This window comes from Rhea pennata, chromosome 6 (genome assembly GCF_028389875.1).
Source record: "Rhea pennata isolate bPtePen1 chromosome 6, bPtePen1.pri, whole genome shotgun sequence".
Taxonomy (NCBI): Eukaryota; Metazoa; Chordata; class Aves; order Rheiformes; family Rheidae; genus Rhea; species Rhea pennata.
Window position 1 is genome coordinate 37449852 of NC_084668.1, and position 21839 is coordinate 37471690.

Consider the following 21839-nt stretch of genomic DNA (forward strand, 5'->3'; position numbering starts at 1 on the left):
GCGCAGGTGGGACGTAGTTTTTGGGGCGTAGTTACTCTCGTGATTGTCACCAAAGAGGAGTTCAGGCTCATCTTGCTGTGGCCCCCGGAGTGACTGTCCTGGGGCCGATTCCCCTGGTGCGGAGCTGGTCTATTTTTATGATCTGTTGTTCTATTTTATCTGTAAAGCTATAAATGCGTCTGGTAGCTGGGACGCCTTCCTTGTTGTGCTGCAGACCCGTTCTTGCTGTTGTAGTGCATAGGAGGAAGCTTTGCTAGAAAGAGTTGTTCCGCGTGACCCCAAAGCAGGGCCACCCTGGCTGTCTTTGGGCCTGGTGTGCTGGTGGTGTAGCAGGCAGGGGAACACCTTGCCAGGAGAGGCTGCTGAGCCCATGGGAGACTTGGAGCTGTTGACACCAGCTTCCCATTGTCTTTCTCCCAAGAGCAGTTAAGTGCTAATCTAGGGAGTAGCTCCCTAATTACTCCTTCTCCCCATCCTCAAGGAAAACAATTTTTGTACAGATTGAGTAGGGTGACTTCCTGAAGATGTTTATTTTATTTCCATAAAAGTTTATTTTGTGAAATATAATATACAGAGAAAATAAATTAATTATTGGGCACTGCTTTGAGTAGGGTTTCAACAGCTTTAGAGAAAGAAAGATTTTATAGCTTCAAAGTGACCACAGGGATTTATTGACACTTTAATTTTCCAAGGGATTATATAATTTCATTGACAAACAACATGGAAAAAGATGCTTTGGAAGGATGGATGGACAGAGGATGGTAGCACTTTGTTCCATCTAGCTTGCCTTAATGAAAGTTTGGTTTTTGAAATGAAAGGGTGGTATGTATGGATGCACTGGTAAAAAGTAGCGGGTTTGGAGGCACGTTGTCAGTCCTACATGGTGTCTGTGTTGATAGTGATTGACAGAGCAAGTTTCACTGAGACAAATCTCTGGTGCCATCTGGTCTTTCCAAATTCAGCTTGTTCTGAGAAGGAATGGGAAAATTGGATTTGAAGTCACTTTACCAGAAGAAACACGTGCAAAATCGAGCCCTTGATTTCTCACTGCTTCCTTTTAAAGTGTTTGTTGCATGCAAGGGTTGGAAATGTCCTTCCCAGGTTATTATAATGTAGTTTAAATGGACCCATAATAAAAAGACCCACAGTATCTTATCTTTGTATTTCAAAGACAGCTGCTGTTTGTTTTCTGTGGAAAAAATAGCAGCTTTTTTTTTCTCTTTTTGTCCTACCGATACATTAGTTCTAAATGTGCAGGTGCTTCTAAAGTCCTGTTTTGACTACTGATCGTGACTGTTAGAATACTTTTATTTTAGATGATTACTGCATTTTGTTTGAAGAACTGTTCCCATAGTTCACAAAGGTATTCAAGCTACTCGCTGCTCTTACTGTAATCTACAAATCAGAAGGCATGGCTTTGATTTCTTTTTTTTCAAACAAATTATCTCAGTGTTTGTAGGATAAATATCTCAAGCTGTCAGTTTGCATAGCTTAAACTCTTTCATTTTGCCTTACAACAGAAATAAAAGAAAAATGCTGAAACTTAAATCTTTAAATGTCCGCAGATGAACTGGCATTTGTCATGGTCTGGATATGTTATCTTAGATTAAGCCACTAAGCACTGTCTCAGTTTCCCCCAGTTTTAGAGCTATGAGCAGGATCCAGGAGTCTGGATTCTTGTTTTCTTTGTTCTTGTCCAACAGTCTATTTTGGTTTTATTTGTATTATTGAGGAGATGGCATCATGTTGATTTGATAACCTATGTCTGGCCATGAGCAGGTAGAAACTATTAAGAGGAAGAGGAACAAGGTTAAAGCACACAAAAGAGAAGGACATACCGCTTGGCATCTGGGGAATTCCATTTAGACGGACAAGATGTGCTTCACAAATGCTATGAAAGAGTACAGATATGATAGTTAGAGCAGCAAACATTGGTTTGGGAAGTATCTTTAAAAATAAGAGCTATTCATGAGTTTAAGACATTTTAAAGACCAATTCCTGAGCAGATTTGACCTAATATGCAGTTCTAAGTGTTTAATGTTGTTCATACCAAATTCTCTCCTTGGTTGGATGTGATAATAGTAAATATATGGCAAATAAAGCACTTCTGAGCAGTAGCAATGGGTTAGCTTTCTTCCAACCATCACAGCTTTTCTGCAGAAAAAGACTTAAGGCTGATAAAAGTAGCCTTCTCTGTTGTGACTAGATTTAGTGTCTTTAGTAGTATAACTGCTGGCTAAGTATGTAGCAAATAGCAACAGTCATTTTCATGCTTATTATACTTTAGTGTAACTCAAGTGCTTTGTCTGATCTGCCTGAGAAATCTCACAATTAAAAGCCAACTGCAAAGAAACTGTGAGAGTAAGAGAGAGAGAGATGAAATGTAGGGTAAGAGGGTGCTGAACCCTTGGACCTACCCTCATAGTTGATGCAGCCATTGGAGTCTTCCTGACCTTTCATCAGTTCTTCTACTTCTTCTTCTGTCATCTTCTCACCTGGGGAATAGAGAGAGCCCAGTTAGTTGTTAAACAGACACTCAGCTGGGGCTGAGAGGCTGAACCCTAGAGATTTTCCATTTTCTGGAAGCTTTTTTGCTCTTTATCCTCCTCCTTCCTAGGTTAGTAACAAAAAAGATCTATAATTGAACTGAGCTTTTTAAATTTTAACTTTTCTTAGGTGTTCTGCGCATGCACATAAATACATATAATCCTGTTATGCTACAAAGCAAAGAAACTTTGGGGCAAATTTTCTATTGTTGTTCATATGCTTTGTGCCACTTGCAGCCTTTTCTCTCTAGCCCTCAAGTTGCAGGCATTCTTAGTACCTAGGCTGAGTTGAGAAACAGCAAAAGAAACCTTTTCTTTTGGGCTTCCTACAGTATTTTTTGTTCACTTTCTCTTTGGGTTCCTAACTCAGAAATTCAGAGTCCTGTCGGGCTTTTCAGCCTGCTACTTCCCTGGATCAGCTAGAACACCCTCTTCCTTTCTCATGCTTTTTTAATACTATCGGAAGTATTTTTCCCTTACCCAGAGTAGCCAGTACATGACGGAGCTCAGCCCCCATGACTGTGCCATTGCCCTCCTTGTCAAAAACACGCAGACCTTCAACGAAGTCTTCATAGGTACCCTGGTCTTTGTTGTTAGCAGCTGCTTGCAGCATGGGCAGGAACTCCTCAAAAGTAATTTTCTTGGCGTTCAGCTCTGGAAAGAAAATACCGGTTGTTATACTATGAGACCCTTCTACTTGTGTTCTCCTGTTGGGATATTTACCCTGAAATGCAGGAGAGTCTCCCACCTCATTTGCTCACCTTTTTCTAGCTTTTATTCTAGCTTCTGCCTCAGGATTTGGCAGTTCTGCTGCAGAATCTGGATTTTATCTTATCATAGGAGGTTACATTTTCATGTCTGTCTTTTTTTTTTTTTTTTTTTTTCCCCACATCATTGCTCCAGCCCTCTTTTCATACAGCCTTAGATATTTCTGTTTGTGTGCATGTTGTACTTTTCTTTCAGAAGTGAAACTTGCTGTATGAGTTCATGTTTGAAAGGATAATGTTTTGGGAGTGGAGCTGCAGAATACAACACAATAGAAACCTGGAACCCCAAACAGTGAAAAATGGTGCTCAGAGAGGGGGTAGACTTAGGCAAGCCCCAGGAGTTGTCTGCATCATGTTACTGACCTCTTCAGGTTTCAAAGTGGCTGTTGGTTTGTGAATGGAGGCAGTGGCTAAAAATCACTATAATCTTCTTTGTGATCTTTGATCTTTCCTTCTAAAGAGCAAGGCAGAAAACTGCCCTCTAGCTCTCAATTAATAAGAAAAGCAAAGCTGAAATCACTTTACTTTATGCTATAAGGCTATATTATGAGCTGAAGTAAACTGAACCTTGATAGCATGAGTGCTGTTTAACTAATATCAAGGGCAGTATTACGCAAAGAGAGGTTCTGTTGCTCTGAGTTTACTCTCTTCCTCCAGTGGCCACAGTTTAGTCTCAAGTTTTGTTTTCTTTCACAGATTAGTTTTCTTATTCTTCAGGCTTTCTTGGGCCTGGTAGCAGAGATTAGCTTAAAAATAGCCTCGCTAAAAATAAAGTGTCTACCCAGCACATATGTTCAAATTCACTATTGCGCATGATCAGTGTACGGGTCCAAGAGCTCACAAGCTTAGTGTGTTTTAATACCTGTGTTTTCACAACCCAGAGGTGCAGGTCTTCAGGGAAGCTTTCCCCAAATGGCTTTCATTGGAGCAAGGCTGCCAAATGAAGGGATCACTTTTTTTTTCCTTAGATATTTGCAAAGAGCAACCTTTAGCTGGGCAGATATAAAATGTGACAGATGAAAACATAGATTTTTGAATATAGAATAATTGTAGAAACTGTTTTACTACTCACTATACAAAAATCACTGTCGAGTGCTGCTATAGTCACTTAAAGCACTGTGATGGTTTCACCTATGTTAGTCCTTTACTTAGTGCTTCCCCCTGGTGCTCATGCTTAACTTAGGTTCTCTGAATGGTCCCTCAGAACACCCTCTGCCATACCTGAAGGTCTGGATGTAGTGTTGCCCATCTTGGTGTGGTCCTGCCTGGTTTGAAATGAGGATCAGCTGCAGGCAGGTCCTTGTTAAAAGGCAGCTACCATGATATTTACCATTTCTTTTATCTTGGGGAGGGGAGGAAAGGAAATGGAAAATGACAGCCCATAAAGGGCTAACATATGCCCTGGCATGTCTGGGTTTGTAGCTGCTTTAAGCAGCCCACCACAGGCAGTAGAAATACACTGGTGGGTTTCCAGTCTCAGAGCATGTCTAGCCTTGTGCAGAAAGGCCTTGAGGGGAGAGCATCAGTTGTTGAAATGGACCTACAGCTCCTCAGCAGGGGCTGAGGCAGAAATGGATCTATGAGCTGCATGAGCGTGTGTTATACCTACACCAAGCTGACACCAAAATGATCTCTCTTTCTCTGTGTTCCCCACTGCCTCAGTCCTCTTCAAAATGAACTCGAGGAGTTCCCTGTATCCCTGCTGGCAAGATTGCTGTGCACCCCTGAGAGTGAAAGTTCCTCTCCCTCCTACTGTGGCTAATGATATTTCCACAGCCTGCAGAAGGGCCATGTGAGAGGCTGCAGGGTAGTTACCCTCTTTGCTGGGGTTGCCCAGGATCTTGTTGATCTCGGCGTTTGTGGGGTTCTGCCCCAGCGCGCGGATGATATCGCCAACCTGGCTCAGGGTGATCTTGGCATCACCAGTCCTGTCAAAGAGGAGGAAGGCCTCCTTGAATTCTGCAAGGAAAGAGCATGAGTTAAATCAAGCCTGGCAGCTCTGCATTGACGAGTTATATTGACCAAGATGTGAGTCTGTTGTCTTCTGGCATCCTTCCACCAACTCTGGGGGAGTTAGCCAGGAGAATCTTTGGCCCATGATTCCAAGAAAAACACCTCCCCTCTGACATTTTGGTTTCACTATTTTTAAACTTTTATATCTACCTTTCATATCTTTCCTGACTCCAATAGCTATCAATAGCTTTGTAATTGATCCCATAGTTATTTCAAGCACTGAGGAAGATAGCTTGATATAAATGCTGCCATTTAAGAACAAGTTTCTTTATGTGGCATAGCAGCAGGAGGTGAAAATGTTCTGGAATAATCTGCTCCATTTTATTTCACCATGGGACTGAGACTCTTCCATAAAAGTACCCAGCAGTGCAAGACATCTGCTTGCTTTGATGGATCCTGTCTGCAATCCCAGTGTCTCAGCTACGCAGTGTTAATGGGAAACTTAAAGGTGAATTTCAAATGCTCCTACTTTCACTCTCCCTTAAAGCTGCCTTCTAATGACATTTTTACTGATGTTTTTCCTCTTGTCTGCCCTTTGTGATCTGTCTCTGTTTTGTAGAGATCCTTGAAGATCTGGCTTTTCCAGTAGCAATGCTTGTATTGTGCCTTTTTCCAGTGTATTTCCCATTAAATGAATGATAATCACTTGGGGGCACTGAAAGGAGCAAAGTCTCAAATTCATTTATTTTCCCCTTTGCTGCAGACCAAGGACTTGCAGTACTGATGCGTCTATAAAAATCGGTGCAGGTAAACACCTTCATCACATTGTCAGTCTTCATTCCAGTTGCAAAGCTCCATGTTAATTATGTTACTGTATTTTTTTCAGTCTTTTAAAAAATATTTGTTACAATAAGAAATATGTAAAAAGTCAAGAGTTCACCTAAAAGGCTACCTTTGACCTTCATAGGTGCAGGGCAGCTTGGTCTGTGCTATTGATCTCTTCTCTACTGCAATGTCTGACCATGCTGGGTTTTAACTCCAAGAAAACCAAGTGAAATATCTTTCTCTCTAGCTGCTTATCTTATTTGAACGGGTGTCATCACCAAGTGAGGCTTGGTGTTTTGCAGCATGTATAGGTGGAACGTTCTTTTTGCCTTGGGACAGATTTAAGAGTAATAAAACACATCTCTAATTATGCTGGAGATGTATAAAATGGAGGGATTTAGCTTCTTGCTTTAGCCATCCACATACTGCCTCACTGGAGGAGTTGCTGGCACCCAGTAAAACTGCTGATACAGGATGCAGGCCTACTAGGCTGTAACCTAATACATCTGAAACTAATCCCCTTACTGTCTGATGTGTGAGACCTATAACCCTTTACTGTTGACACTCTCCCCTTACAGCTTTTATTACTGACTGTAAAATCAAGGCCTTTTGGACCTGCGTAGAGCTTCCCCTTACAATCTACCAGCTTCATGTTGGCTCTTGTTCTGGCAGCTAAGGTCAATGGAGCTGTGCTGATTTATGCCATATGATCCAATCTTTCATCTGGTTCATCAATGGCATTTAGCTACAGCTAAGTGTAAACTGTCAGGAGAATTTCTCTATTTTGTAAATGCCATGAAATTTTATGTTTATTGGGTTATGAATATAGCTCCCTGCTTCAGAGAAGAGCCCAATTTTATTTTTCTCTCTCTGATATTCACCTCTCTGCAATATATCTTTGCTGATTTTTTCAGTTTATACCTTTTCTGGAGCAAGCAAGTCTAAAATCCCTCTCTGAAGAGGGTTATGCCCAGCTGTTAGTGTGTCAGTGTGTGTGGATGGAAATAGCTATAGAGGGTGGAGCATCAGTGTTTCAGGGAAATCCTCCCTCTCTCAAGTGGCTTTTAATTGCTCCCTTACTTGGTTCAGTCATCACAGCATTACAGCAGCTGGCTGATCTGAAATATGGAAGGAAGCTGAAAAAATCTGTTACATTTTTATACATGTCAGTAGCTTTGAACTAACAGCATTTTTCCATAAACTCTCCAACCCTTTTACAAAAGTTTTAGAATTGGAAAGTGAGGAGGAGACGAGATGATAATTTCCTTTGTGATTAGGAGTGTCTGGACTGGAGAAGAGGCACATCTACAGCACTGTGCCCCTCCCTGTTGTTTTTGATGGTTGTGATGGTGTAACCTAGAGCAGGCTCTCTGTCAAGACATGTGTCTAGCTATTTCTCTGAAGTTTTAGTAAATTCTTGCCGTTTTTCTTTTACATATTTTGTTCACAGTTGGGGAATCTATCTATATAATATATATATATGTATATTAAAAAAAAAACCAACTTTTATACCTGTGTTACTTACTATAGCCCAAATGCATCTATGAAGTTACTAAAAACACTTGGGCATAGATTACTAGATTACTAAGGTTTCAATAGGGATTTCTTTCTTTTTTTTTTTTTTTTTTTTTTTTTTTTGAAATGACAGAACTTTTCACCAGGCCTGTTTAGTAGATTGGGGGAAAAAAGAACACCCTGGAATTGGCTGTTGACTTGCTGAGAAGCAGGAAATACAGTATAGTGCTTTAGAATCACAGCATATCCAGACTGATAAATCACACGCAACAGTTTTAAGTCATTTGATTGTTAACTATTTCCATGTTTCATAAACACATTTACAGTAAAACAGCCTCTCTTTTCTCCTTTCCACACCTCCTGGCAAAAGTAACAAGCAGTTTTTTGGTGACATCTCTTAAACCATCTGTTCATGTAAAATTGCAATGTCACTACAGCTAGGTTAAATTTTATGCTTACTGCCTCTTTCTGTTGTCCTTCCTCTGCTTGTCTCCTTTTTGATTTTAAAGAACAAGACCCATTTTCGTCATGCTTTAGAACAGTCATTACGTGAACACAGCTGGAAAATATTCAGCTGGTAGAGCTGGTAACACCGGCCTATTTCTTCTTCCTACTATTGCATGAACTTATCGGCTAAGGCAGCATATAAACACTCGGATAAGTTGCATGGAAATCTAAGGTCAGATTCCTGTTCAGTGCGAGTCAGCACAGCACCTTGGAAGTCAAAGAGTGTGGTGACTAGTACCAGCTAAAGTCCAAGGTCCTCCTTTTACAAAAGTTAACCCCCCTAGCCTGTAGCTTCTACTCAAACCCATCTACGTGTGAAACATGTTGGCTGCCTTGTAACTTACCATCCTGTTGCTCCTTGGAGAACTCGATCTGTTGGAAGGAAATCAATCACAAAAAATAGCTTAGGAAAGGGGGGCTAAGGGGGAACCTGTTTTTAAAGCATCCAGTTCAATGCATGAGTCATTTCCAAAGCAGTAGAAATGTGGCCTCTCAGATGTGCAGAAGTAATTCGGACACCAACAGGGCTGTTAAGACTAGTGAATATTTAGCGTTCAGTGGACATTGTTTTTCCCCCCATTAAAATTTAATTTTTATTTCACTTACCATTAATTTGGTCAGGAGTGAAGGACTGCAGTTGGGAAGGAAAAAAGAGAGAGAGAGAGAAAAAAAAACTAGTACTGCTGAAAATGCACTGAGAGAAAGCAAATAGCACAAAGTAGCTGAGCGCTCTGGCATCTCTGTCTTGCCTGATGCAATTAGGCTGTGGCAACCTCAACTAGCAACCTGCCTTGTAAAAATGTATCACCAGGTCTGTTAAATATTCTGCTGAAATCTGCATCCCAGGGAAAGCCACGGTTGTGGTTTAAGCAACACAAATCTCAAGTCTCTTAACTAACAAAGTTGTTAATGTACAATCAGGTCATTTACTGCTTTAATACATACCCCATTTGATTAAGATTCTTTGAAGTAATATTGCTTAGCAAGCAGCTTTTTACATTAGCATAGAAAATAAACCCATCCATTAAAGTCTGTGTTTCAAATTAGTTTTTCACAGTACATTGTTTCATAAACTACTAAATTATGATATTTTATTATACAAAAATATTGTTCTTTTCCCTTGCAACTTTAGCAGGTCATACCAGATTAAAAAATGCTTAGTAGATAGCTCTAGCAAATTTTAACTGTTGAAGCTACAGGAACCATAGTTCTATCCCTGCCTTGTGCAGAACTTCAGGCAAACTGGACAGCCTAACACAGTTCATTAGGTTTGTTTGGCTTTCCTTCCTCAAACCAAACTGGCATCTTCTGGCCTTCTCTCCCCCTAGAACTAACTCAAGCAAGAAGCCATATTTACTCATGTAACACACATTGGCTCACTGCTAAACATTAGCTTCCCAGTGGACCCACCATGATTGAGAGTTGGAAAAGTAGAGCAGCAGACAGGCAGGAGGGATTAGCTGAGGTCTCTGAGAGTGGTCCTGCTTTCCTGGCCTTTCTTCCACTTATTTATGTGGAGGAGCTGACGACATTGCCTGGATTAGGTGTCAGAAGGAAACCGCCACTCCCCTTGGCGAGTTCTTTAGCTTTCTTAGGGCAAAGTGACAGAAGGCTCCATGTCTTGATGGACATCTTACGAAGACTATTTTTAGGAGGCTGGAGAGGGGCAGGGAATGGCAAGCCACAGTAAGTTTGAATTATGTCAGCAATTTCTGGGTCTGTACCATTGAGGGGGCTATTCCTTGTCTAGATTTACCAAGACTTCCTTACAGAGAGGGCTCCTCTTTCTCTGGTAAGCTATAAAGTCAGCGAAGGAAGAGCACTGGGAACAAGAAGTCCCATATGTTTTCCCAGCTGGCTGGCTTTCCCTATGGCTTGCTGATTGCTTATTGTTAGGTGCAGCTGGATGGCAAGCTCTGGGCTTGTTTCAAAGCCCACAAAATTGCTCTGATGCCTTGCACCTCTGCTGGGCTTTGCTCAGTCCCTTATCTGGATAACATATTGCTCAATGTAAGCTCAGTGATGCTGCTGCTTGTCTGCCCTGGGGCAATCTAGGTGTTGTTGAAGATTCATGTGCTGACATGGTGGTGTCCAACTATGGAGCTCCTCTACATTGGTCACATTTTCCATATTTTTTTAAGAGAAAACTTATTTATGCCTTTTGGAACCAATAGCATTTCTAGACTTGCAACTGATGTGGGATTGTACCCTGCAGGGCACTGAATCTGTTAGTGGTAGCTTGCACTCTAAGACCCCTTCCTTATAGGACTGGCATTAAACAAGGCCCCAGAGCTTCAAGCTCACTGATGTGGTGAGAGGGGGAGGAGTTACCTGGCAGAACTGAAGAGGTTTTTCTTATGTAGACATGAAGGAAAAGCAGTGATAGAGACAGAGACCCTCAAAAAGCTTTGTAAAGTGGATGCGTGCCTTTTAACAGTGGGGAAAGGGGAGAGGGCTTGTCTTTCAGGTTGCAGAGCAGAGACGTTGTGGGCGTACAAGAAAGGAGTTCCCAGGTATGTCTCAGGAGGGAGAAGCTGCAGTTTCTTCAGTAGCTAAGGCCTAGTCTCACCTTGTAGCATCCTCCAAGCCTAGACCACATCTCCAAATTCTGTGAGATTTTGTAAAAAGATGTAAAAACTTTCCTTCAAACTTCTTCCTCTCCCTGTCATCTCAACTGGATCAAGAGGGTTATGCAGCCAGGCTAGAAATGATTGAGGGACAGATACAGTTTCTGTTGCAAATTCAAATCCGGGCTCTCTCTAATTTCTATCAATTTCCTTCATTGAACACTTTTCTTTCCTGATTCTCCAATGATAAAATGTGATTAATAAGGGAGATTCTCTCTTGTAACACAGTTAGGTACTCTGAAGATAAGTATAACCTTTCTAAACATCTGACTATTCTCCGTATATTGAGGGCTCTAAAAGAAAGAATCAGAATCAAACAGACTTTTTTTTAATTGAACAATCAAAATGGATCTAAATACTTAGGTTGGTGCTTTTAACCTGCTCCCTCCTCTTAAAAACTAGAGATACAACTACAGAGAAATTTCTAAGCAAGTCATTCTAACTGAAAAATATTTTGTCAGAACAGATTCTTTGTGCCTTGGAGGAATATCTGGAAAACATACGGAGCATGAAAAATGCTACACAGCCTTTGCTTTTGGGTGTTCTGTTATTTGTAATTTACTAGCACTTGAACAGGGACACATTCAGGAAAAAGTGCTGCCATGACCAAGTGGGTTGCATACAAAAGGGAGCTGGCCACCACAGGTTAAGCAGAGTGCAGGCTCCCTGGGTAATGTTAGTTGTGGTTGAAACTCAGGCAGTAAGAAAGCTAGTAGAGAACTTGGCCGTCAGCCCCAATGTATTAATAGAGGAGTTTTCTAAAGGCTTTGGCAGAGCTGAAATTTTGCCTGGGTCCACGCAGTATGTTGCCTTTTGTGGAATTTCCCCTTTGTTCTCAGCCTTTCACTCTCTACTGCTGGCAACTGCAAGATGTTCCCCTGAAAATACGATTTTTTTTTTTTTTTTAAAAAAAGCTTCTTCTTTTTTTTTTTTTTTTTTTTTTTTCCTTTTACTCAAGGGAATGTTGGATTAACTCTCTAGAACACTTTTTTTTCTTTTCTTGCTTTCAGAGCAGCTTTATGGTTGGTTAAAACAAATCTATCCCAAAAGATTTCAGATGCCAACTAGGAAATGTTTGGAGGCAGATTTGTTCTGGATGTAGAAAACAGATTTTTAGATTAACCAGCTGGCTTGGATGTCCTGTCAAATACATAGAAGTTGAGAGAGGTCTTTGTCTAAGCTGACTGCTGACTGAACCCCTGACTATGGAGTCAGATTTTATGCTCAGCTCAGATTTTATGCAAGAAAATACTAGTGTACAACAGCAGTCCTTCATTTTGTTGCTGACTCTTGAATAAAAGTACACTGGACAGAATTTTACTGTGGAGAAATATTCTAGCATGGACACACTGCATACTTTTGCATTAAGAATCATCTTGGTCTAAGTCAATGTGGTCTGTTACAGGCTTAAAATGCTACCCTACTTGAGTAAGGGCACCTACAGATGGCCTCAGGATACAAAATACTTTAAGTGCCCTTTTCAAAAATTGAGGGTATAATTAGGGAGACATATTTTACAGTGGATCTGATCTTGACAATGTTCTCTGCATTGTCAGAAAACAATGAATCTGGGAACGTTAGAGAAGAATGAAAACTTAAAACTTAAGGGAGTTGAGTGGAAAAAAAGGATAATAGTAATAATAAAAGGTTGAAGGAACTGCATTACATAGAAAGACCAGAAAGAGCTGGATTTTTCTGATTTGACTCAATCCTGATTAATGGAATGATTATTATCCAGAAGGAAGTTTATACCAAAGAAAAGGTTTTAAAATGTTAAGGGGTTTTCCTGTATTGTTTGCAACCACCTTATATCTCACTTGTTGCTAGATGGAGGCATTTAACCAGATCCTGGCTGTGTATGGATGTATTGGGGGGGAACTGAATGCAACTTTTTATCAGCAGGTAAGTGTGGGACCCAGACCACACAAATGATCATTTCCAAACTGCTCTCTTAAGTTCCTGGGCAGTAGGACCCAGACCTTTGTGTCGTGCTGTGCACGCCTGTTGAGGTGACAGTCGCTCTGTGTAAATGTCTGGGAAAAGAGGCTACTGGAAGTTAAAGTTGTTCTACCTACTTGTTCCCCTTTGGATGAATTACAGAGAGGAGAATCATCTCTGTTAGGATGGGATTAGAGAACCAGCAGATATTTCAAAGTACTTTCTCCATAGAAGGGATTGAGAACATACTGAATGTCTTGGAGAAAATCAGAGAGGAAGAAATTAGAGAATCCCCTGGGACTCTCATATGACTGATTTCTTATACAGGACAACTTTTTTTTCCCCCCTTTGGTAGCGATCAGTTTGGATTGTGCCTGCAACAGTTAATACGATATCTGCTTGCCATTAATGCATAATCTTTGATCAATATAGCTGCACATATTTTCTGGTATGCATCATCAAGTACGGGATTACACAGCTCTCAAACACCTTTGAAAAGTGGGCTGTGGTTCTCCAGTCATTCTCCAGTCCCTCACCCTTGTTTGATAGCTCTTTTGATCAATGCATGGATCTTGGAGAGGCTATTTCTCTTTTACGGAAGAGTCAACAGCCTCGTGTATTTAGCCTGATTTCTTTTATGGAGCAAAGAAATATTAGGAGCAGATGAGCTCTCAAGAAACAGAGCTCTGTTTTTTGGAATGAAACTGTCTAGGAATACAATAGAAGAAAAAATAAGAACAGGCAGCACTAATATATGAGAAAGAATTGTGTGTGAGAGACCGTCAGGGTTGGAAGAGTAGTTCAAAACCTCTTTTAATTTAATGAACTTAACCGTGGGTGAGTTTGTATCCCCCCCGCCCCAAACTGCTCTATGTAACTTTACAGTTTGTTTATTTTAAAGTTTTGTAACTTTGCAATTACTCTACAGTTACACAAAATCTTTTGGATGAGCCTTACAGATTCGATTAATGAATGTGCCCTTCTAAAATGTTGGAGTGAAACATGCTCCAGCTGTGCTGCTGATCATACTGTTTTGCACAGATTTCATTAGCTTCATAGTGGGAAGTGGCATTCAGTTGGGCTCATTTGTAAAAGTGTCCCATTTTTAATTGCATTTGGTTGTGCATGAATGTGTATAATTGAGAGGATGTGTGGAAGAAATGTGAGGCTTTGGAACTCTGCTCCAATCTCAAAGAGATCCGTTGTTTTAACGTGCCTCCCAGTGGCCATGTTAGAGTATCAACATCATTTGAACTATTGCTGCTTGACATTTAAGTGCTATGCAGTAAAGCAGCCAGCTGAAAGTGCTTTTTGGCAATACATGTAAGATGTAAGAAAGCCTCAAGGAAGCAGGAGCAAATTTCTAGCTACGGTTGTCTCATATCTCCTTACAGGCAACTTCTTTCTTTACTCGTCACTGGCTAAATTGGTCACCTTCTTTTTACCTTACGTAAGACAAATTCAAATATCTTGTTGCTATCTCCTTGTGCTCTAAAAGATTTAAAAGAGTATTTTAGAAATATTCCAGACTTGTTTTGATTTGTTGAGGGGAAGAAGGCTTCCCTCTCAACAGCTGCTAACACTATTCATTGAAGTGAGCTTTTGAAATAGTACTCTTGGTGTCATTTGCTTTAGCTTACATTATTTCTACCAAAATTTGTCACTCCTCAAACCATCCAAAGGCTATAGGTATCTTTTAAATGTTGCCAAAGCTGTGAATAACTAAGAATGGATCTTAGTACAAATCATAACTTTTCAAACAATTTTTAAGCTAGCAAACATAAGAAAAATAGCTGTGTATATTTGGGCAGTTTCTGCTTCTGAGGAACTCCTTGCTTACTAGCGCACTATGGAAAAAAGGGGGGCAAAGTTGTTCTGAAAACTTTTCTCTAAAAAAGGTATTTCTGGTGGAAAGTGTTTTTTTCTTTTTTTTTTTTTTTTTTTAATTTGTTATTTTTCCTTCTGGTTTTCGATGCTGTCCCAAAAGGATGTCTCGGTGCATAGGTGAGTGTGATGTCCAGATTACCTGCACTGGGACGCCTTTGTGCTGCACCTTGGCTATCTGGTGACTTGGTACCTGCCTGTAATTGCAACCTGGCCTTGGCAAAGGTGGTGTGGCTGGTGGGGCAAGGGATTTGTGGAGGGTGAATTCTGAGTGCTGCAGTGTCTCAGCGGTCAAAGTTGGAGCAGGAAGCTGATCTGGATGGTGTCAAGTGTTTTTTGCATTTCTTAAGGCTAAGTCATATTTGCATCTGCCCCCTTCAAGCTTGAGGACTAGTGACCTTGCCCTATGGGTATATATGTTCTAGGGAATCATTCTGGAGTCCTCACTGAATTTGGATCAGGCACAATATGAAGGCCTGGGGCAAATGCTTCAGCCAAAACCTTACTGGTTTCTAAGAAAGCCCTTAGCAGTATGAGTGAAGCTACTATTAACGTTCCTCTTCTCATTCTGCCACATTGAAAGTAGTTTGTCTGCAGCATGATCTCTCTTCCAGTGCTTCAGCTGACATTTGCAGTCCCACTTGCCCTGCAGCCCAGAAGCTTTCTGTCAGTGCATTTAGCAAGTTTACCTCTCTCTGGTTATATCTGATGCAATTTCTGTTCAGAGATGATCTACTTGAGTAGTGAACGCAATAAGAATTAAGGACATTTGGAGAAGCATTTTTTTTTTACTGTCTTAAAAGCTCTATATTTAAGAATAAAATGATCACACAGGTTTGCTTTCATGCAGCAGGCTTCATCATGCATCACACAATTAAGCAAGGGCTTAGTAAGTCTTTGCTGGTAGATAGTTCTGATTCTGTCTCTCTCCTCCCATCCTCCCCCCCACCCCTCAAAAAAATAATGCAGGTAACTTATTATTTGCAATCTGGCATTGCATAACTGGGCTCCCATGCTGGGGTTTCAGTCTTGAAATTCTGGAATGGGAAATGCTCTTTGCCAAATGAGCATCACTTACAGTACAGATAGCTGTGAGAGCCTGATTGCTTTGCATGGTGAGAATCACACAGGTGTGTCTTTTGAGCAAAGGGCCTGGTGTGACACCAGACTGGGGTGCTGTGTTCTTAGCAGAAGCCTGTGAGGCACCAAGCTCAGCATCTCCAGCACCCAGGTCCCAAACCATTGCAGTCAGTGGTACTAGATTGAATTTGGACCAATGACTGGATGTGTGTGCTGGGAACTGCCCTTAGACTTCTAATTAAAAAAGAAAAAGTGTATTCTTCATATAAGTGATGAGAGTTGAGTTAAACAGACGGAAACATGGGCAGTATGAAGTTTATCCATTCCTCGCTGCCTTAGTTGTCCCATCCCGGTTATTGCAGATATAGACCTGTAACGTGCTGGCCATCAGCTGGAAGTTTCTTCTCACTGCAGTGTGTGCATGAGAAGAAAGTTGACCAAAGGGATGAGCTGCCTTTTGGGAACTTTCCTGGGCTACATTTTAAGCACAAAAATTCCTGGGGACTCAAGAAACTGACTCAAATGATCTTTCTTCTCTCAATTGTGGTCCATTCCTGTAGTAGTCCATATGGTAACTCTCTCACGTGTCCAGTTTAAATTATTAACCTCTGTATCTAACATTCAAATCCAGGGCATACCAGTAATAAGGAAAGCTGAAACTAAAAAATCAGCTTCAAAAGACCTATGCAAAGCAGTTTTGTTTTATGTTGATTTCTGAGTATGGGGGGAGGGGAAGGGGGGGCTTTAAACTTCCCTGTCAAAAGAAAATCACCCTTTTTCTCCCAGTCCCTGCCGTGACTATGTGTAGCTGTTACGCTGTAGCCAAAGGTGAGCTGAGAAGGGGCAGAGTGTAGAGTCTTGCCTCTAGCAGTATTCAGTTTCCCTGTTCATCAGTTTTGTAGTCCATAGGTGGTGCTCAAAAATAGCAAATCCCATACCAGCTTTTACTAGTACTAGGAAACAACCAAGTACTTGTTTTAAATGTCAATCTAAGGTGAAGAAGGAACAGTCTCTGTCAGCAAGTGGGGCAAAAGGCCTGTCACCACTTCTGAAGGTTACTGGAGATTTTTGTGGTGTCTGCATTTAAACGTACCCAAACTGAGACCTTTTAAAAACAGGCTTGATTTTCAAAGTGTGCACCCCGAAAGGCTTTGAAAACCAGGTTCCCTGAAGATGTGCCAAGCAGGGCATCTAAGAGTAAGGGTAACCTGAAAGGAAACCGTGTACGAAAACCATTTTCTGAAGTTTTAGAGAATCTTGTAATCTCTGATGACAATTTAAAACAAAGTGCATGGCCAATATTGACTGACTTGGTTTAAATTAGCCCTTATTAGATGATTCTGTGCTTAAAAGTTCCGGTCATAATAGTTAGGAGCAGTGTAATGTCTTTTTATGAAAGCTGAGAAAGCCTTTTAATGTGTGTTCCTGTTGTATAGCTCCCCAGAACATCATGAGCAACACAACCTGGCATTCCCAGTAACCCCTCACTAGTAGCAAACTTCTGCACGGCCACTAATTTGTCTGAGGAGCGAAGGGGAGACTGCTTGATGCTGTTCAATGTGCTGGAGGCTTTGACTCTGTTCCTGATAGTTTGCACAAAGAGCACCATAGCAGGATCATTTACTGAGAGTTCAGGTGGAAAGCTTAGCTTGTTGAGGAGTTTCCACTTCCAGACTTTTATTGGAGATGATGCTTTATCTTTTCCTATGCTGATACTTCACTAGTTGGCTGGAAGGATTAGTTAATGCTAGAGAAGGAACTAGACTAGAATTCAGAAAATGTGAATTTGATTCTTGATTCTGTCGCATACATCTCCCAGGCAGGTCAGTTATAAAAAGGCTTTGTTTCCCTTCATTGCCCGAGCTCTCAAAGGGTGAAATTTGGTAACCCAGGACTGGTTGGGACTTTGGGAAGTCATCCAATCCATACCCTCTGCTCTGAGGCAGGATCAACCGTGCTACAATCATTCCTGATCTCTTCTCAGAGCTCCATGCGCAAGACTCCACAATGCACTTGGGCGGGTTGTGACCACTGTTGGGTGAGAGGGGAAGGTCAGGGGATGGAGGGGATATTTGCCATCCTTGCATGCAGCATGGGTTTTTGCATCATGTTATGGTCACAGCTGTACGGTTGTGTTGTGCAGCTGGGTATCCACCGCATTACTGTGTGGTTCTGTATTCTTGTTCGTGCTGCTCTTATCTTTGCTCATTTGCAAATAGAAATAGTGATGCTTATGTGCTGTCATTAGTGCTAGGAGAATAGTTTGTTTTTACCAGTCCAGGTTTTCCCCTCTCCTTCAAAGAGAGAATATCATGTCTGATATCTTTCGAGAGAAAGTCTGCTTAAATTCATTCTATCTTCTTTATTAGTCTAAATATGACAAAACCCAGCAGATGTCTCCTGCTGTAATTGAGAACTGTCTGGGTAAAGGAGTGGGTCATACTGAATTGCAGAGATGCCTCTGACTACAGCCTGCCATTTTTTAACTGGTGATATACTATTAAGTCTATTTATGTAAAGATAGATCAGTTAGGATCGCTGGAGCTGAAAATTCTATTTTCTCCTAATGAACTGGACAGAGAGCGCCATCAAATCACGTTAAATTATTTAGTAGGAAATCTAGCTCGTGTCCCTCTATCTCTGAAGATGAACGAAATGTGAGGTCTAATCTAACTTTCGGACGGTATTCTCAAAAACAGTGGACTGTCTGTATAGCCTTCATTATGATTGTTTTAAATTTTTCAAAATGTATTTCTTCTGGTTTTATTTTGCCAGTGAGTTCAGATTCAGTCTTATTGGAAACACTAAACATCCTGGTTCACCAAAATACTGACTTACTGGAACAGACTGGGAAAACTAAAGAAAACTTCAAGAAATTTGACTAAACAGGTCATAATCCCGGGGCTTTATGAGTAACAGTGTATTTATTAAGGTAACTTTACCAGAATTCATCCAGAGATTAAAATGAGTAGGTCCCATTAGGAGTCTTTGTATTCCCTCTTTTCTCTGTAAGAGGCATGATTCCTTATGTAGAATTTTGTAAACTGGTACTGGGATCAATCAGCTTGTCAGGTAGGTGGAGAATAACTATTTATAGTCATAGCCAGAGGAACAGGTCTGTCTCTTCATCTCTTTATCTACTTCACCTCCCTCTGCTCTTTCCTAAATAAAGAATTTGCTAGCATGGAGGAGTTCTTTTCCAAGTGTCAAGGCAACAATTAGTGATGCTGATTGTCATGCAAAGTCTAAAGACGGTATGAGTTCAAATGAAAGTGCTGGCAGAGAAAAGCCTCCAACAGACTTTTACTCTTCTGCAGCAGCTTGCAAGTTATGAGCAAATATATAAGGGGGGAGGAAATCACCTGAAACAGTTCCATACATGGATTTCCAGCTCACGGTCTGAATCCATGTTTGTTGTATGATGAAAATGGAGGGGAGAGGAAAAAAGAAGATGAAACTGCCAAATCTCTTCTTTTTATTCCTCTGGGGTATTTAGAGGTTTCTGCTTCTAAAGACAAGCCGTACTGATTTTGAAGCACATGACCAAGAAGAGGTCATCAAATGTTTGCAAAAATTTGGGAAGGAATTTGAGAGAAAACTGCAAAACAATGTCTGATTTTAATACAGCACTATGGGAAAACATTGCATTTCAAGTTTCAGTAACCCTTTCTAGTTCTCATGCATCTGCTTTAGTTTTTTTGACAGAACTTTTAAGTTCAGCTTTACCAAGTGGGTTAGACTGATCTGATTTGATCAGAAGTTCTGAGGGCCACCCTCCAAAATACTTTGGAAATCACCAGGCTTTACTCTTGTGTTAAATCATGCGCCATGCCTTACACACCTCCAGCTACTTAGACAATCAAAAGCTCAGCCAGATCAAGAAATCCATTGATTGAGGTTACTCATTCATTTCACTGCAGTCCCCAAACTGGAACCAAACACACATAATGTTTCACCGCAGGTTTCAGCAGGGACTCTGCTAGCTTCCCCATTTGAGAGCACTTTGGGTCAGCGATCAGCACACGTTCATCCATTTACCTTGATGCTCTTGAGATCAATTGTTGGTTCTTTTGGTTTAGCTGGCGCAGGTGCTGGCGCGGGTGCGGGCGCTGGCGCGGGTGCTGGTGCTGCGGCTGCTGCAGGTTTCTTTACATCCTTCTTTGGTGCCATTTTTTTTTTTTTTTTTTAATTTGAAAGTAAAGATGCCCCCCAAAACGTTAGAAAACCCTTAAAAGCGATTCCTGGGAGAGGAGCAGTGGTCAGAATGATCTACAGCCTTGCCTTGGAAGTGGACCCGATGCCTTAGACTCTAAAAGGGCATATATATATTTCACTTAGTGCCTCATACAATCCCGACACATGCAGCTGGATTGGACAGTTTGCTAATCAAGGGGTATGTCATTCCAGCTCGGGCTATAAATGGAATATAGGAGTTCAGGGCTTCATAAGATCAAGGGACTTCGGTAGCTTTCCCTCCCTCCCCCTTTAAAAATCCCAGCCACCTTCCCTGCGGTGTTTTGTGCATGAAAAGGAGAGGGAAATACGACAAATCCAGTTTCAGATCTTCCATCAATGTTCCGACATGGACCGAACAGCCCACTTTCTCAGCAAAATTTTAGTTCTGCTTAAGTAATAAATCTTTCTTTCCTTCCCTCCCCTTTCCCCCATGCCTGCATATCACTTCAGGAGTGTTTGGTTTCAAGCAGGAATTTTGACTTTCATGGCTGGGAAGATCATCAGTTTCCAAGCTCATTTGCCTCTCTCCCCACAGCCCCTTACTTTTCTTCTGCTTCCTTCTTTAACAAGGAAGTGTTGATCAAGCAAAGGCTGTGGGAGTTTAAAAATAAAACAGACAAATATGGAAAACACTGCAGTACTCTCAGTCAAGGCGTCTCTCCCAGACCCTGAGTGTTTTTTTTTTTTATGAACTATCCCTTTCTATCGTATTAAGACACTATGTTTAAATTTAAAAATTGATTTCTTTAATCTTTTTCTTTGATCCTCTTTGTTTTCTGTCCTATGGATAAGCTGAGCCCCTGACAGAAAGATCATCAGCTGGATGTTATGTTTTCCTACCCATAAGGTTTCCTTATTCATACTCACAAACTAGCCACTAGGCAAAGGAGGTATTTGTGTTCTCAGTTTGATTGCCCATCTTAAGCTTCTTGCTTAACTTTCCCCCCATTAGTCTCCAGATGGACCTCTCTGTTCCCCCATGCTCTCTAGTTGTCACTGGAAGACACAACTTTCAGAAGGAGACAGCTTTTCTGTTTTCACTACACTTTTTTTCAGCAGAGCAAAAGAGCTTCTGATTCTTTTGAATTTGATGATTCCCCCTGCTCCATATAATTTCAGATTTTTTTGCAGAAAAATCCATGACTTGTTTCTTCCCTTGTCTAGCAATCTCTCTTCCATTTACGCCCCAGACTCTGAAAGTTCTGTGCTAATAAGTGGAGGGTTCTTGATGGGGTTGCTATTTCTGTTTTGTGAATCCCTCTGTGGAGTCTTTTGTAGTTAGAAATTTGGAATCTGAAGGTCTGTACAGATCCTTCACATCCCAAGCCCAGCAGGGCATCCAACCACCTGCATTCTCCCTTTTAAAGAAGGTAAACTTAAAAAATGCATGCATGAAAATCTGATGGAGAGTGGCTAGAAGGTGTGTTTTCACTTAAGAAAACCTGTGTTCAGATCCCTTCTTTGCTACAGCCTGTGACCTTGAGTAAGTTCTCATCTTTTCTCTCTCCTTTTTTTTTTTTTTTTTTGAATCAATAGTCCTATACTAATGCACACAATTCAAAAGCCAGTCTCTCCTGTTCTGTAAAGTGGAGATTTTATTTCCTGATTTCTGTCTTTAGTTTTTTGTCTTCCTTGGGAAAAAGAGTCTATGATTTATGAGCTCTACCAGCTGCCCTCAAGATGCCTGAGCAAGAAATCCCTGCTCTGCTTGCGCTGCCCAGGGAGAGTGATGGCATGAATGGTATCTTTTGCTCCTGCTCCCCAGCAGCTTTGGCTCGTTGGCAACAGGACAGACGGACACCATGAGCAAGAGAGTGCTGGGCTGTTGTCCCAAGGTGGCCAGGGGCTCTGGCTCATGGGCCCAAATGGACTTTGCTTGGTGGCTCATGACAGACTGTTCCAACTGCTGTTCTCTGCAGAGATTCTGGCACAAAGAGGTTCTCCTCCCTGCTGAAATATTT

The 21839-nt window shown here is 41.2% G+C and overlaps 1 protein-coding gene across 1 annotated transcript; it reads right to left on the reverse strand.

Annotated features, from left to right (window-relative positions):
* Nucleotides 1-625: 625 nt before the first annotated feature.
* On the reverse strand, nt 626-19812 carry MYL1 (myosin light chain 1). The gene is made up of 7 exons (XM_062578589.1): nt 19681-19812; nt 8458-8485; nt 5129-5272; nt 3027-3200; nt 2418-2495; nt 1839-1891; nt 626-968 (listed from the first exon to the last, which is right to left on the reverse strand). Exons 1-6 carry the CDS (start codon nt 19810-19812, stop codon nt 1863-1865), a joined length of 585 nt encoding a protein of 194 aa, XP_062434573.1. The 3' UTR covers nt 626-968; nt 1839-1862.
* Nucleotides 19813-21839: the final 2027 nt, after the last annotated feature.